The 17,524-nt window shown below is 36.4% G+C and overlaps 1 protein-coding gene across 3 annotated transcripts in view; it reads left to right on the plus strand.

Annotated features, from left to right (window-relative positions):
* LOC120587429 (cytochrome P450 3A12) overlaps positions 1–15,301 on the plus strand; it is an 89,074-nt gene extending 73,773 nt beyond the window's left edge. For all 3 annotated transcript variants that reach the window (XM_039844161.1, XM_039844160.1, XM_039844159.1), the window contains 6 exons: positions 3,173–3,300; positions 4,406–4,472; positions 6,966–7,126; positions 9,556–9,782; positions 12,181–12,343; positions 14,852–15,301. In XM_039844161.1, coding sequence (XP_039700095.1) covers positions 3,173–3,300; positions 4,406–4,472; positions 6,966–7,126; positions 9,556–9,782; positions 12,181–12,343; positions 14,852–14,947 — 842 coding nt within the window. In that variant the 3' untranslated portion in view covers positions 14,948–15,301. The remainder of the gene's footprint in view (positions 1–3,172; positions 3,301–4,405; positions 4,473–6,965; positions 7,127–9,555; positions 9,783–12,180; positions 12,344–14,851) is intronic.
* Positions 15,302–17,524: the final 2,223 nt, after the last annotated feature.

The following is a 17,524-nucleotide window of genomic DNA, read 5'->3' on the forward strand; positions in this document are numbered from 1 at the left end:
TAGGATTGTAAATTGGTGCAACCATTCTAGAAAACAGTAAGGAGGTTCCTCAAAAAATTAAAAATTGAACTACCATATCACCCATGAATTCCACTTCTGGCTATTTATCTGAAGAAATCCAAAACACTAATTCAGAAAGATATATGCATGGAGAGGGTCACTTTATAAGTAATATAAATGTCTAAGCACTATGCTGTATACCTGAAACTAATACAATATTAATGTCAATGGTAATCGAAAATTTAAAAAAAAAAAATTAATCCAAAAAAAAAGGTATATGCACCCCTATGTTCATTGCGACATTATTTACAATAGCCAAGATATGAAAGCAGCCTAAGTGTCCATGAATAGATGAATGGAAGAAGATGATGTGGTACATACATGTAATGGAATATTAGTCAGCCATAAAAAGTGAAATCCTGCCAATTGCGACAACATGGATTGTCCTACAGGATATTATGCTAAATGAAATAAGGCCGAGAAAGACAGAAACCATATGATTCCATTTACGTATAGAATCTAAAAACACAAAATAACTGAACAAATAAAAAAGAAAGAAACTCACCGATACAGGGAACACATTTATGGCTGCCAGATGCAAAGGGGCCTTGGAGGATGGGTGAAAAAGTTGAAAGGGATTAAGAAGAACAAATTGCCAGTTATAAGAAATAGTCATGGGATGTATAGTACAGCATAGTAAATATAGTCAATACTACTGTAATAACTATGTATGATGTCAGAAGGGTACTAGACTTATTGGGGTTGTTATTCATAAGGTACATAAATGTCTAATCAGTATATTATATACCTGAAACTAATATAATATTTATCTCAATAGTAATTGAAAAATTCATTTAAAAAGTTCAATTAAAATATTCATTTCACCTTAGACAGACACAAAGGTTTATTTCAGACTCTAAATTCTATTCCATTGATTTATATGTCTATCCTTATGCTAGTTCCACATTGCCCTAATTACTATAACTTTGTTGTATATTTTGAAATTGGAAAGTGTGAGTTCTACAACTTTATTCTTTTTTTTTTTTTGATTGGTTTTGGTTATTCTGGGTCACTTTCAGTTTTCTAAGAATTTTAATTTAGCTTGTCAATTTGTAGAAAGAAGCCAGCTAGTATTTTGATAAAGAATGCATCAAATCTGTAAATCGATTTGAGGGGTATTACCATCTTGACAATATTAAGTTTTCTGACCTATGAACATGAATGTTTTTTCATTTGCTTAGATCTACTTTAATTTATTTTAACATTGTTTTGTTTTCAGAATATAAGTTACACTTCTTTTGTTAAGTTTATTTATTCCCTTCTTGATGTTATTGCAAATGAAACCATTTTCTTAATTTCACTTTTGGATTATTATAATTTATACAAAAACAATTGATCTCGCATATTAATCTTCTACCATGAAACCCTTCTTGTTTATTTAAACAGGTTCTAATAGGTTTTTTAGTATATTTCTTACGATTTTTCAATATGTAAGATGATGTTATTGATAATGTAGTTTTTTATTCTTCATTTTCTATATCAATATATTTATTTCTTTTTTTTTTTAAGTCTATTTCCCCTGGCTAGAACTTCTAGTACAATGTTGAACAGAAGTGGTGAGAGAGGCATCCTTGTCTTGTTTCTAAACTTAGAGGAAAGCATTCAGATTTTTACTGTTAAGTATGGTGTTAGCTATGGGTTTTTCATAGATGCCCTTTATTACATTGAGGAAATTCCTTTCTATTGCTAGGTTATTGAGTGTTTGTCACAAATTGGATTTTGCCAAATGCTTTTTCTGCATCTATTGAGATGGTGATGTGGTTTCTGTTTTGTATTCTATTGGCATAGTGTATTATATAATTTTGTATTCCTGGGATAATCCTCACTTGGTTATAGTGTATAATTTCTATTATGTGATTCTGGACTGAGTTTGCAAGTATTTTATTAAGGATTTGTGGATCCATGTTCGTAAGATATGTTGGTCTGTAGTTTTCTTTTTCTGTGATATTTTTGTCTGGTTTTAGTATCAGGGTAATACTGGCCTTATAGAATGAGTTTGCAAGTGTTCCCTCTTCTTCTGTTTTTTAGTAGAGATTGTGAAAAATTGGTTTTCATTCTTCTTTAAATATTTAGTATAATTGACTATCGAAGTCATCCGGACTGAGCTTTTCTTTGTGAATAGTTTCCTGATTACTACTTCAATCTTTTTTCTTGTTATAGGTTTATAGGCTTATAGTTTGTGTCTTTCTAGAAATAGGTCCATTTCATCTAAATTATCTAATATATTGGCATACAATTGTTCATATTTCTTTGTAGTTCTTTTATTTTTTTAATGTCAGTAGTAATCTACCCTATTTCATTTATACTGCTAGTAATTTGAATCCTTTTTTCTTGATCAGTTTAGCTAAATGTCTTCAAAGATTCAGCATCGATTTCATTGATTTTCTCTATTGTTTTTTATTCTCTATTTTATTAGTTTATTCTATCATCTTTATTTCCTTCCTTCTCCTAGCTTTAGGTTTCATTTGCTCTCTTTCTTTTTTTGTGGTTATTAATTTGAGATCTTTGTTCTTTTTAAATATACAAAGTTATAGCTATAAATTTCTCTCTGAGCACTATTTTTGCTACATCCATAAATTATGGTGTGTCGTGTCTTCATTTTTATTTATCTCAAAGTAATTCCTAATTGTCCTTTTGATTTTTTGGAGGACCCATTGCTTATATAGGAGGATATTGTTTAATTCCCACATATTTGTGAATTTCCCAGTTCTCTTTCACTTACTGATTTCTAATTTCATTTCACTGTAGTTGAAAGTCATATACTGTGTTATTCTATCCTGACTACTTCTTGTACAGCATGATTAAAGTAGTATGCTATGATCTGGTTTATCCAAAATGATTCTATTCCAATAGATAAAGGGCTAAGAGGTCCACAAATTGAATCCTGTTCCTTTGGTCACTCCAAAGGTGCAGAAATGGCCACTGATTTCACTGTTATAATGATGGTCCTTATGGGTGGACTCATCCTTGCTTAGTCTTGGATATCTGAGTAAAGGTCATAGCAGGGAATGACGCCTGGTGAGAAGCCTTTTACTTTTCTGACTGCTGGAGAAACTTATAATTGCTCCACGTAAATTTCGTATTTTCATTGTGCTTTCCTTTTTCCTTACAGTACTCTTTCCATTCCTTACCCCGGTTTTTGAAGCATTAAATATCTTTATATTTCCAAAAAAAGTTATTGATTTTTTCACAAAATCCGTACAAAGGATGAAAGAAAGTAGACTCCACGATAAACAAAAGGTAAAATATGGTGATAATTTCATGAGTATGTTCACTTTTTGATAACTTATTGACCCATATACATATGATTTATGTAGTTCTCTCTTTTCAAGTAGATAGAGGCCCTAGGGTTTAGAGCAGGAGAGATATAACACTTTATGGGGAATGAAGAAGTTGGAGGTTGGGAAAAGAAATAAGGAAATTAGTCAGAAAGACAATGTTTAAAATGTCATAATGGACACAATGACTAATATGTCACTGCATGAATATTGTTCAGATAAAAAGTTTTCCACTTACTGCAATAGATGGTCAAAGTATAAAAATTACTGTTTAAAAATTATTTTCTTGGTACTATAATTTCCCTAAACTTAAATTGGCAAAGAATGACTTCAATTCCAAGTCTCTTATTTTATACATTTAGCAATGGAAGTTCCAATGAGGCACTTGATGAAGTATAGTCTATGTTAAATTGGAGCTCACCCAGAGGTTGGAGAGGGCAGAAGTCTTCTCTGGACATTGAGGCAGCAGCTGGCTAACCCAGCTTTGCCTTCCTGAAGACTGGTGGCTAGCACAAAATAGTCCGAAGGTCAGGGGAACAGGGCTGGTACCTAGGATTGCACTGAAGGTTAGGCAGAATTCTGTGAGGATGGGACATTTACAGCTTCTCACAGAAAAGCTGCTGATAAACTCTGCAAATTTCAGGGGATTCAGCTAAGCAGTAATTTATTAAGAATTAAGGACGGAGAATAAAATGGATAAAGTCCAGGACTTCCTCCTGAGCAAGCAGGAGTGGCAGGAAAGGAAGCAGGCAACTCTTTGGCTGGGAAGCCATGTTCAAAAGCCAGAGATGTTGAAGATCAGAGACAGAGAGGACCAAAGAGCATTGGATATGATGGACATTTCCCTAAGAGAATTGCTCCCAAAGAGCATTTCTCTTAGGGAAACATCCTGCTCTCCAAGATTTGTAGACAGAGGTTTTGTTCACTGATGACTCAGGGGACACTAGTGAGACTTCTGGACTTAAAGGGGCCATATTCTCAGGGAAGAGGATAAATGTGGCAGTCCTAATTTATTTCCAACTTCACAAGTGACTTTCTGTCATTCAAATTTCTCCTTCTGCTTCCAGCACCGAGTGGATTTTCTTCAGCTGATGATTAACTCCCAGAATTCCGAAGAAACAGACTCCCATAAAGGTAACCAAGGCATACTTCAGAGGGCCAGTGGTAGGGGGCAGTTCTGAAAATGTGCAGGAAGATTTTTAGGCAGATAAGAATTTCTGCCAAATTGAGGAAAGGCACATGTTCAGATATAGATGGTAGCCAGTGGCACTTTCTTGAAGCTTGCAGACATGACTTTCTTTGTTCAAAGCTTGAAGGGCAAGCATAAACAAGTATTTTGTGCCCAGAAGTCAGTCAGTGGTCTGTGGATCACCTACATCAGAACCTCTGAGGAGCTTGTTTCCAGTGTCCATATTCTGGCTTCATCCAGCCTCACTGAAACGGAACCTCTGCCTGGAAATTTGCATGAAGGCTGCATGAAGGCACATTGCCACAGCATGGGTGACCTTAATGTGGAACACTGGTTGAAACTGTGGTCACTAGCTTAATCTACTGTAAAATTTTGTTTTTCTTTTGCAGTTAGTAAGTAACTTGTGGGGAAGCCTTTGAGACTAAGTAAATATTCTGTTCTTCTTCAAACTCACCTACTAGTTTTTTTTTTATCATTTATGTATGGTTTTTGACTGAAATCATTATTGCTGTGATGGTTGCAAATGAATGACTTTCTAATTCCATCATTTCTTCTACATTTATGAATTGATTTTCCATTATAAGCGAGAGATTTCCATTCTTCTCCAATTATTTATTTCTTTTGTATATCAATGTGACCTCATATATTACAAATTACTCTTTTAAATCATTTTTTTTTAGTTGATGGTCAAATTCTCTCAGGTTTGTCCACTGGAGCATTTTCAAATAGGCCGTGGGGTTCCCTTTTCTCTTTCTTTTTCATTTTTTCATTTTTTCAATACACTATTTTTTAGAGCAGTTTTAAGTTCACAGCAAAATTGTGGAGAAGAGACAGAGATATCCCATATACCCCACACCCCAACCTATACTCAAGCCTCCCCAAAATCAAAATCCCTCACAGGTGTGGATCATTTGTTACAATCAGTGAACCTACATTGACACATCATTATCACTCAAAGCTCTTAGTTTACATTAGGGTTCATTCTTGATGTTGTCCATTCTATGGGTTTTAAGAAATGTATAATGACATCTATCTGCCATTATAATACACAGAGTGTCCTGTATTCTTTTCACCTATCAGTTTGTGTGCACTTCCTTGCTTTCCAGTGAGAAAATTCCAGGTTTCCCTATATTTCCCGTGATCAGCCCTGGAATCAGTCATTTCTCCAAGGAGTTGTGGTCTATTTTAGTGAAAAATGGCATTTAGAAATAAAATATGGGATCTAGGAATGCTCATTGCTACTAGGGTTTCTCTGCTTGTATCACCTTAAGGACAAGCTAAGACCATCAAATATATTTATATAGGTCTGATAAACATAAATATTTGAATATATATTCATAACCAGATTAGCGATGTAAAGATCTCTTTCTCTCAAAAAATCTCTCATTTATAGTTTCTTTCCATAATATAAATAATCCCATTATTAGTTTTAAGTTACCAATAGTTTGACCACCATCTTATAAAATTTATGAATCTTAAATGTTCGTTCCAGGAGGAGGAATGATATATCTGTATCTGTGTCTACACTTATATTCTTCCTTTTTCTTTCTTCCTTTTTCTCTTCCTTCCTTCCTTCCTTCCTTCCTTCCTTCCTTCCTTCCTTCCTTCCCTTCCTTCCTTCCTTCCTTCCTTCCTTCCTTTCTTCCATCCTTCCTTCCTTCCTTTCTTTTTTCTTTCTTTTCCTTTCTTTTCTTTCTTTCATCCATGTAGAAGACATGTGCCCCAGGGCTCTTATTACGTGATGCCTCTTATAGGTATAATCCACGCTTCTTAAACTTAGAGTGTACACACGAATCGCCACATCTCTGAAAGTTCAGATTGTGATTCAATAGTTCTAGTGTGGGATTTGAGCCTCTGTGTTTCTAATAACCTCCCAGATGCTGCCTATGCTGCTGGTTTATGGACCATACTTTTGAGTAACCAGAGTTTATCTGTAACCCAATATTTTCTCTTAAGTTCCTGCAAACACGTTTAGATAAACGATCCTTTAATTTTTCCCTACATAAGCCTCTCAATTTTTTTTCACATACACTTTATCTAGAATAATTTATCATTTTCCTGGTGGAGAATTCTACCCCATATTTTTGCAGCTAAACTACTTTTAGGATTCTCCAAGGAACATACTGATTACACTGTTGTGTTGCACAAAAATGCTACTTGAAATTTCACAGGCGTGTTAGTGGTGAGAGTGGCATAACCAGGAACAGATGGCCAAGAATAGTATAGCCCTTTGAGAAAACTGGATTAAGACAACGTTTGCCTTTTTCGGGCTCTGTAATATACACATCAGAGTACAAACCATTTCCAGTTTGACTCTGAATTGCTTTTCCAATTTCTTCCCCTCAGTCTTTGGTAGTTTCATTTAGATTTTTCAGCATCGAAACTATGATGATAAACATTGACCTACTTTATGGAAAACATCTTTTCTCTCTTTTTAGCTATGTCTGATCTGGAGCTCGTGGCCCAATCTATTATCTTTATTTTTGCTGGCTATGAGACCACTAGCACTACTCTTTCCTTCCTTATGTATATTTTGGCCACTCACCCTGACATCCAGCAGAAAGTGCAGGAGGAGATTGATGCAACATTACCCAATAAGGTGAGTGGGCGATACCTGGAGAGGGAGGGAGGAAGTGAAGCCTTAGCTGGAATGCCTCCTCACCACTTGCTGGGAAAATTTTTGCAGAACGTAAACATCAGTTTTTTCAACTGAGCTATTTAGGAAGGGTGTAAAGAGAAAAACAAAGGGAGAAACATAGGTAATGAGTGCTAGCAAGAGATACATAAGATCTTTAAAAAAGTGCTTGTTCTGGCATATCAGTTACCTGTTACCATAATAATGCCAATTAAAAATAAAAATAAAAATAAATCTCCGTGGCAATTAACAATAAGAATTTGTTATACAAGTGCGTTGACAGATATCTCTGTTAATATCAGTGGGATTTGCTTTGGTCTGGCTATTGGCTAATTGAGACTGGACTTGGATAAACTGGTAGGCTGACTCAGATCCACACATGTTCCAGGTGACTCCCATACTCCAGAAAACTAGCCAAGTTGTGTTCTTCTCAGGTAATGGCATAGGGTAAGAACAAGAAACCCAATCATGGAGGTGACTTTCAGAACTCCTCCTGCATCACACTTATCCAACATTTCACTGGTTCAAAGAAAACCACATGGCCACCCCCAGCTTCATTATGGGAGGGCACCACCAAGTTAGATGGCAAAGGACATGGACACAGGGAGGGATTGCACCATTATGGCAATCTACCACCTTGGGTAAAATTTTCAGACTAGGAGAAGCCTTGTATACAGGAAAGAGCATTGGGTAGAAAATGGAAGATAAGGGTTTAAGTCCAGAATGTGGTTTGACAAGTCTTATGAGCTTTCTGAGTCATAGGCCCTTCAGATATAAGATTTTAGGGCCTACCTAAAGTAGAGATTCTTCTTCTTCTGGAAAGCCTATATTAGGATTCTTCTGATTGCAATAAGATGGAAAGGTCACTAAGAGAGAGAAATTACCTAAAGCATTGTGTTCTACCCTTTTTATAGTAGTAATTGTAATAATTCTAACAACTGTAAGAGCCAACATTTGCTTCTTTCTATATATGTCTGTTTTAAATGTGCTATATTCATAAATGAATTTAATCTTCAAAAAATTATGTCGAGATAGACTAGGTTGTGTCTCAGTAACAGATTGGCCATCAAGTCTGAGTGGCTTTACAAATCAAAAGTTTACTTCTAACTCACATTTACATGTCCAACATGGATTATTAGTGGAGGATGAGAGTAGGAGTCTCTGCTTCTCATTGTTACTCAAAAACATAGGCAGGAGTCTCCACTTTCCTGAAGCTTCACTCTCTTGAACTGAGGCCTTTGTTTGTGGAGGGAAAATAAAAAACTAGAGTGTTGCTCACTGTATTTTCATATGTTTTGGTCCTGAACTGACATATTCCACCTCAGTTCATAGTTTATTTGCAAAGCTGGTTTCCTCTAACTTCATGTGGGCTTGGAGATGTGGCATACATGGATATTGGGTGAGCGGTGAATATCTCTGCCACATAACTCTGAATTTTCAAATCTAATGATCTCCATGTAATATATCAGCAAACTGAATTACGGAGAGATGAAATAACTTTCATATACTAGTCATACAGCTAATGGTGAAGAAGCCAATATTAAAACCAGGGTGTCTTGATCCTGAGTCAAACTCTTAACCTCTCCAATATTGCCTCTTCAATATAACACTAAATGATAACCACATATTGTCCACAGAGTTTTCAGATCTTTGCTGAAACTAAACTTCTTTGTGGTGTGAAGAGACTGGCCTCTGGGCCTGGAGATGCTTGTTTGAGGTCTTCATAGCTTACAGTCAAGCCGTGAAATGGCAATTCAGAGACTGTTGCATGTGTTGCATGAGACAGACAGCATGGAGCTGAGGAGGGTTCCATCTCTTTGTAACTTTCCCTAGAATGAAATTGTGGACCATGCTAGCATCCAGCAACCCCTCATTTGCCACATTTGGTTTGGAAAGAAACGAGTTTCTCTCCAAATTATTTATAGAATTTCCATATAACATCATTCTCTCTCTTTCTCTCTTTCCCTCTCTCTCTCTCTCTCTCTCTCTCTCTCTCTCTGTCTCGTACAGATATGTGACTTTTATTTTGAAGGAAATAGTGACTTTGACATATTTCACTTAAGAATAAGGGCTATTAGTCACAGTTCTCCACTTGAGAAAGAAAACTCACTCCATAGTAATATGAGAGATTTCAAAATATATTTAGGGGATTGTCACAACTGTCTCCCTAAGTCATAACTACTCCACATATCCCAATGGGCCATTGAGCGGTCAAAGGACATGGTAGATATTAAAATGTATGTAAATATTAAGGCCCTTTACCAAAATAAGTTATTCTTTGGAGCTCCTAACAGTTCAATAGTACTGCATAGACTGAGTTGAAAGTTGAGTTGATCCCAAAACTGTTTCTAGAATCTGTTTCAGTTCATCAAAATCTGTTTCTTTCTTCCCAGGTACTTCCCACTTATGATGCCCTGACTCAGATGGAGTACCTTGACATGGTGTTGAATGAATCTCTCAGATTATACCCAGTTGTTGGAAGAATTGAAAGGATGTGTAAAAAGGATGTAGAAGTCAATGGGGTGTTCATTCCCAAAGGGACACAGGTGATAGTGCCAAGCTTTGTTCTTCACCGAGACTCAGCGTTGTGGCCAGAGCCTGAGGAGTTCCGTCCTGAAAGGTACCAGGCCCCTGGGAAAGGGACCCACCCTGATCCAAGCTGGTTGGAGCATATTCTGACATCTGTTAGAATGACTGGATGACAAATGAGTGGTTGTATAATCATTTATTTGTACACATTTTCATTTTAGAAATTTGTTTTTTATTACAAGGGTGATTATTGTTGGTTGTCAAAATTTTATATTCTATGATAGGAGGAAATTGTATCAATCCACAGTCCTAATACCTTAGAAAGACCTTACTAATAATGTGTATAATGTCAAAATTGACATTTTTCTATGCATATCTATTTTTTAAAAAAATAAGAATGGTAATATACTTTATTTTGAACTACTTAATTTATTAAACAGTAAAGTAGAAACAACATCATATTATGTATAACAATTATATATATATAGGTATACATATATATTTATTTATGTGTACATGTTTGTATGCATATGCCATAATTTACTTAACCACTATCTGACTTTAGGAATATAGCCTTCTTTTTCTTTAAGTCTTTCTGTGCTGTTCACTTTAGCTCTCTAAATTTACCACCAACATCCTCACATTCTATTTTATTTTATTTTATTTTATTTTACACATCAGCCACCATAAGTTTCAGGTATATATCATTATAATATAATATCTGCGTGTTCTATTATGCTAGTCTCTTTCCATCACGTTGTATTTGACCCCCTTTACCTTCTTTGTCCTCCTTACCCCCACCCTTCTTCCACCATTCTGTTGTCTGTATCTATGAGTTTATCTTTTTGCTTGTATTGTTTTTTCATATTTTTTTGCTTTTTCTTTTATATCCAACATATGAGTGGAAACATTTCACTTAGCATTATAAGCTCAAGATCCATCCATATTGTCACAAAGGCAATATTTCTCTTTTTTTATGGCTAAGTAGTATTCCAAATGTGTACCACACTGTCTTCATCCAATCATCTGTCAACGGACACTTGTTTTGTTTTAATATTCTGGCTATTGTAAATAATGCTGCAGTGAACATATAGTACATACATATATAGTTAACAAAAAGTGTTTTCAAAATTTTGAAGTGGAGATCAAGAAGAGGGATTGTTGGGTCATATTGTAGCTTCATATGACCTTTTTGCAGGAATCTCTGTATTGTTCTCCATAGTGGCTACCGTAGTTTATATTCACACCAACAGTGTACGAGGGTTTCCTTTTCCCCTCCTCCTCGTCAACATTTATTATTTTTTTTGTCATATTGATGGTAGCCTTCTAATGAGAATGAGGTGGTATACCATTGTAGCTTTGATTTGTATTTCCCTTAAAACTAGTGATGTTGAGGATTTCTTCATATATTTATTGGCAATCTTGTACTTCTGCTTGATTCATTCAGTCATCAAAGAGAGAGGAAGTGCTTATCATATATCAGGAAGTGGATCAGACAGTGAGAAATCCAAATGTTAAAATAATGGCTACATAGAGAATTTTTGACATATACACAAGCATTTTCTATACACACAAGGAATGTTTCTATAGAATACTATGGAATGCTTGTAGGACTAGTGTGCCCATCATGTGCCTTACAGCCATCAACCCTTGTTCACTACCCCATTCTCACACACCTGCTGCCATCCTTCTGATACCCATATTATTTTAAGGCACACCATCTGTAAATATTCCCTAGTTCTCCAAAATATAAAGACTATTAATAATATATGACTACAATGCCATTAACACTTTCCTCAATTCCAGATGTTTTCCTTGATATATTCAAACATTGAAGAATCAAATTTGAATACAACATATGTCTAAACTTTAAGGAATTTCTAACCTAATAGAAGATTAGACAAGGAGATCAGTGATTATACTAGAGTAGATTAGCATCATGTACTTATGAAAATCACCTGATTTATGTTATTCTATGGGAGAGGAAGAGAGCAGAGAGGTGAATAAAAGGGAGTTAAGTCAAGAAAAAGAAAGGAAGGAAAAGGGAAGGAAAAGAAAAAACAATTTAACTAATGGGAGGTATTATTCTTGCTTCCTTCCTCCAAGAGCATGTGACCATCATTGTTTGAGAGTAGACGCAGGAACTTGCTTTTCCTTCAATCAGTCTCATTTCCTCTATGCCTTTCAGAGTGTGAACCTTTCACCACCCTGAATGTAATTTTAGTGTTTAAAGATATGTTTTCCTCTAAACAGCATTCATCCCATCTCTTCAATGAGACTGGATTCTCCTTTAGAGTAAGGGGAATGGAATGGATCTGTTGCTTAGAATCCTCGCAGCAAAATGACAATAGCAGCATTTCAATGACTAGCCCATGGAAGCTTCCAGTATACGACTGGTCGAGGAGTCTAAATAAGAAGCCCAAACAGGTAGATCTTGTGGTGTTTATGTTTCATTAACTGACTTTTTTCATCTACTGTTATGGAACCAGGTTCAGTAAGAAGAACAAGGACAGCATAAATCCTTACATATATCTGCCCTTTGGAACTGGACCCCGAAACTGCATCGGTATGAGGTTCGCTATGATGAACATGAAACTTGCTGTCGTCAGGGTCCTGCAGAACTTCTCCTTCAAACCTTGTGAAGAAACACAGGTCAGACACTTGACATTCTGCATAAATAATGCTTTATTGAGAGATTGTTTAAACTGGGGGATACATATATGCTCATATATATGTATAAATATATGTGTATAAATATACTCATTCATTGTTTAGTAATTTATTCTATAGAGCAGATAATCTATTTGGGGTCATCTGCAACCATTGGTTAGACATTTAAATAGTTTCTGAAATGATCCTCCTGATTATTCTATCACCCATCTGGATCTACACATAGCCATTCCATTATTGACTATACATTACATTATTGACTATACGTTACTTTATTGACTATAGTCAATACTACTATTGACTATATTCCCTATGCTGTCCTCTACATCCGTGTCACTATTTTTAACTAATAATTTGTACTTCTTCAACCCTTCACTTCTTTTTTCCAGTACCGAACCCTCCTCCCTCTGACAGTTACCAAATTTTCCTTTGTATCTGTGAGTCTGTTTTTGTTTAGTTTGATCCTTTTGATCATCTGTGACCTTTAAGATCCAATTAGTTTAGAGTGCTAAGTCTTTGACTTTATAAAGACCCACTGTGAAGATCATGTAGAATCAGTGGAGCGAGCATGACATGATGATGCACAGTCCTTTGAGAAAAGCTTTAAATTTGGTTTCCAGTCCACCGGAAGGAAGGGGAAGCATGCGCAATCATGAAGTGCAATGATGATACCCGCATCATGACTTTTGAACGATGCTTTTCTCCACCAGAACTTACAGAATTTTTTGTGTCAGTGGTTCTCCACCACAGGCTGTATAGTGAAATCAGTGGGGAGCTTAAAAAAATCCTGATGCCTAGGTCCTCTCAGATTCTAAAATCATTCATCCTGCGTGACTTTCAATGTGCTCCCGTTGATTCTCATGTGCAGCCAAGGCTGAGAATCTCTGATTAAAGCATTTCTGCCAGATGTGAGGGGCTCCCACAGTCCAGGGCCACCCTGGCTACTTGACCTCACCTCTGGGATCCCTGCTGCCCTCAAGCTGGGCTCCTTGTGCATCCGAGTAAGAGCTCTATGATGTTCTTCTTGCTCTCCTCCCCATTCTGTTCTCATCGTTCAAGTGCTAGTTAAATCCCAAGTCCCTCCAGGCACCTTCCTCATCTTGTCCTAAGCCCATTTTCTCCTCAGCTCTGTTATCACTTATTGCAGGCTGGTATCATCGGTTATACCCCCTAAACTAATACTTTGCCATTAAAACATCCAGTCTAATTCTTTGTATTTTCTTTTTACCTCTAAATGTCTTTAACTCGTTTTGCACCTCATTTTTCCCCATAAATTCCCATTGGTGCATTGCAGTCATGGAGGAAATTCTTAAAGTGATTTTCAGTTGATTTTGAACTCATGCATATAAATTTTAAACAATTAATTTGAAAAATTTAACAAATAACATTTGTGATATGCATTTTGTATGTGTGTCCATCTGTGTACAGGGGAAATATATATTTGCCATTTGAAATTATAAAATAGGAAGGTTTTACATTAAAAGAAAGGTCACTCCTCTGAAGAACAGACAGAATAGTTGACATCGTTTCATGTCTATCAAGGCCCTATGAGAACGCTTCTCTCTAGGATCCGTGCATTTAATATGTGACTTTTGTTCGGGAAGAGGAGGGTGATAGAAATAGTTTCTATCTTTTTTTGTGGCTTTGGGCAGCTGTGTAGCTGTCCTGCAAATGTGTACAAACGGAGTACTCAGCCCTGAGAGACAGGGCCTCTGGCATATCTGGGGTCGGGCAGACACTCCTTGCAAGTTCCCAGTCATTCATGGATGGCGCTTCCCACTCTCCTAGACAATTAGTTTGCCCTTCTCTCAAATGAGATCTGTAGGTTACTGAGTTGGTGGTTTTCTTAACACTAAAGGAGTGACTGAGTGAGAATGGAGCTAAAATATTAGTTAAAACACTATATGGGCCTTCAAAAGTCCACCATCTACACTGCACATGAGAGCCAGGAGATATTAGAAAACAGCAGAAACCTTCACAAAGACCTTTTCCCGTCATAAAACTGGCAGGGTTTTACTGGGAGCGGTGACTAGACGCTAAAAGTCGAGATGGTCTACACATTAAAATGTAGAATACATGCTCAGGATTACCTTGCAAGTTTCAACATGGACAAAATTAACTCGATGTGGCTTTTCAGAATAGTTTGCCATAATGCCTAAGAATATGGTTTACATTTTTAAAATTTGTCCTTTTTTACTTAAAATTTAAACAAAAAACAAACACAAACAACATGATTTGTCTGTGGCCTGGTATAGAATAGGTGCCATATAAATATTTTGTTGAATGAATAGATGGTTGGATAAATGCTTTCACTATCCAGTCTTGACGCAGCTCATCAAATAAGTATAAGAAATTAAAGATACATGATGCTAAAAGTAGTTTTTATATGTTTGTAAGGCATTATTATTTTTAATGTATCTTGTCTACTTTGCTTCTGTTGTTGACAATGCTTCATTAATTGGTTCTCATACGTTTGTTTAACCTTCACAGATCCCTCTGGAAATTGTAACTCAAGGAATTATTCGACCACAAAAACCCATTGTTCTAAAGGCTGAGTTGAGAGATGGGACTATAAGTGGAGCCTGACTCTCCCTAAGGATTTATGCTTTGTTCTTCAAGGGAGCTATGTCACAGAGCACCCGAGACTTTAACTTTGCGAATAAAACCCAGAAATGAAGATCACCTTAACCTATTGTACTTGATGGAGGACTAGGAAGTCTGTACATTCATTTAGCTTTCTCATTGTCTACACAGAGTAGTATATATTGTGTGATATAAAGGAGGTGACTAAATAAGTGCCAGATATGTAGACCCAGCTTATTTGGTTCTCATAGTACTATCTCCATCAACCCCCACTCAGCACTGTCTACTCTTTCCAAGCACTGATCGAGCATACAAATTTCTCAACAATTTTATCAATAAACTTTAATGACAACAAGTGTTCTTGTGGTAACTGCAGTAGTGACATTTATATCATGTGTTTTATTTTTAATATAATGTGTCTTATATTGAGCAAGTCAAGAAATTTCTCTTCAGAATAATAATATCTGCTGCCCTCTTGCACAGTATGGAGAAATCTATAAAACCAATCTATAAATCTATAAAACTGAGAGCCAGTGACTAAAAGTTTGTGACCTTCACAATCGCTGCTTGGGTGAGGCCTTTTTCAGAACTCCAGTTTAATATATTAAGATAGATGAGAATTAATCCACTGTGATTGCCTGTTTCTTAGAAAGTATATTCATAGTTTAATTCTACCTATTTTGGAACACATTTTTTGTGACACTCAGCTGAGGCACTTATAGTACTAAGTTTGATTTAATGTTTCATCTTATCTCCACTGATGTTTCTGGAAGGCAACAAACAATTCTTTTTATACCTCTGTATTTCTTCTTCAACTCCCAACTGTCCTAGCACAATGAACACGAAATAAAAAATGTCTGAGTGGTCAATTGATTGAGCAGAAAGGCTATAAGCATTCATCAGTTTCAGTTAGTATCAGAAGCTGCATAATGTTCTTCATTTTCTTTTTGTGCCACTCCCGACCCCTTTATTTCCCTTCTCTTCCTTTCCCTTATCTTTCCTTTCTGGATAATTCAGTCCTAAAGCCAATAGGTGGAGCACAGCATTGTGGGTAGACACACATTGGAAGGTGGAGGCAGAGAAGGGAGTCATAGTGACTCCAAGTCAGAGACTGAGGAGGGTGGGAGGGCAGCCTGGTATGGGTGTGGGAACCCAAACAAGATGAGAAGGGTGTCCAGACAGAGTGGCCTAGCAAGAGCAGCTGGAGCCCTAACAGGGTGTGGAGAATCTAAGTAGATTGAAAGGGCATCTGTGAATGGAAAGATATGGAGCAGAAACTGGCTATGTAAAGGGGGATTGATCAAATTCTTTCTTTCTTTTTTTATGCTGACATTGGTTAACAAAATCCAGTAAGTTTCAAGTATACAATTTAACAGTAAGGCACATATATATTGCACTGTTTATTCACTGCCCACAGATTTCTTTCTGTCACCACATGTTTGACCCCTTTTACCCCGTCTATCTTCCCCCTCCCCCACTACACTCTGGTAACCACTAGTCTATTGTTCATGTCCATGAGTTTCTGTTTGTTTGTCCTGCATGTTTGTTGCTTTTAGGTTTATATCCCACATATAAGTGATATTATGTGATTTTCAGCTTTTTCTGTCTGGATTATTTCACTTAGCATGATCATCTCGAGGTCCATCCAAGTTGTCACAAATGGCAGTATTTCATCTCTTCTTATGGCTGAGTAATATTCCATTGTATATATGTACCACAGCTTCTTTAGCCAATCATCTATCACAGGACACTTCGGTTGCTTCCATGTCCTGGCCACTGTGAATATGCTGCTATAACATTGGTGTGCAAATATCTTTTCGGATATTGGTTTTCAAGTCTTTGGGGTAAATGCCCAGTAAAGGGGTTGCTGGATCATATGGTAGATCAATTCTTAGTTTTTTGAGGAACCTCTATGGTGTTTCCTATAGTGTTGTATCAACTTGCAGTCCCATGAGCAATGTATAAGGGTTCCTTTTTCTCCGCATCTTCTCCAACATTTGTAATTACTGTCCTGTTGATAATAGCTATTCTAAGAGGTGTGAGATGTCAAATTATTTCAAATGTATTAGAAATAATGGAAGCTAAGTTTCTCACTGTTGGAGAAGGGATTCACTGATTCAAAACAAGAGAAAAACCAGAATGAACCCTGTGGATTCAGAGATTGGAACTGAATATATCAGTGTAAATTCATGCTTTTCTATGCAGATAGATTATATAGATAGATAGATGATAGATAGACAGATCATAGATAGATAGACAGATAGATAGATAGATATATAGATAGATGATAGGTTGTGTGTGTGTGTGTGTGTGTGTGTGTATGTGTGTCAGAAGCTGATACCACACACAAATTCTCTACTTTTCTCTACTGATGGTGCTTAGAAACAGTGACACTTTACAGCAACGAGCACATCTTGTGCTCAAATTTTGGCTTCTAAGTACTATTTTTCACCAATAGGAACCCAGGCTCCTTAGAGAAATGGCTGATTCAAGAACCAGGGCTGAGAATGCACGTGATGAGCCTGTGCTAGAAAGAGCATCTTGTGCTAGAAATCAAGAAAATGCTAAACACTGAGGAAG

Source organism: Pteropus medius, unplaced genomic scaffold, assembly GCF_902729225.1.
Source record: "Pteropus medius unplaced genomic scaffold, Ma_sr-lr_union100, whole genome shotgun sequence".
Classification (NCBI taxonomy): Eukaryota; Metazoa; Chordata; class Mammalia; order Chiroptera; family Pteropodidae; genus Pteropus; species Pteropus medius.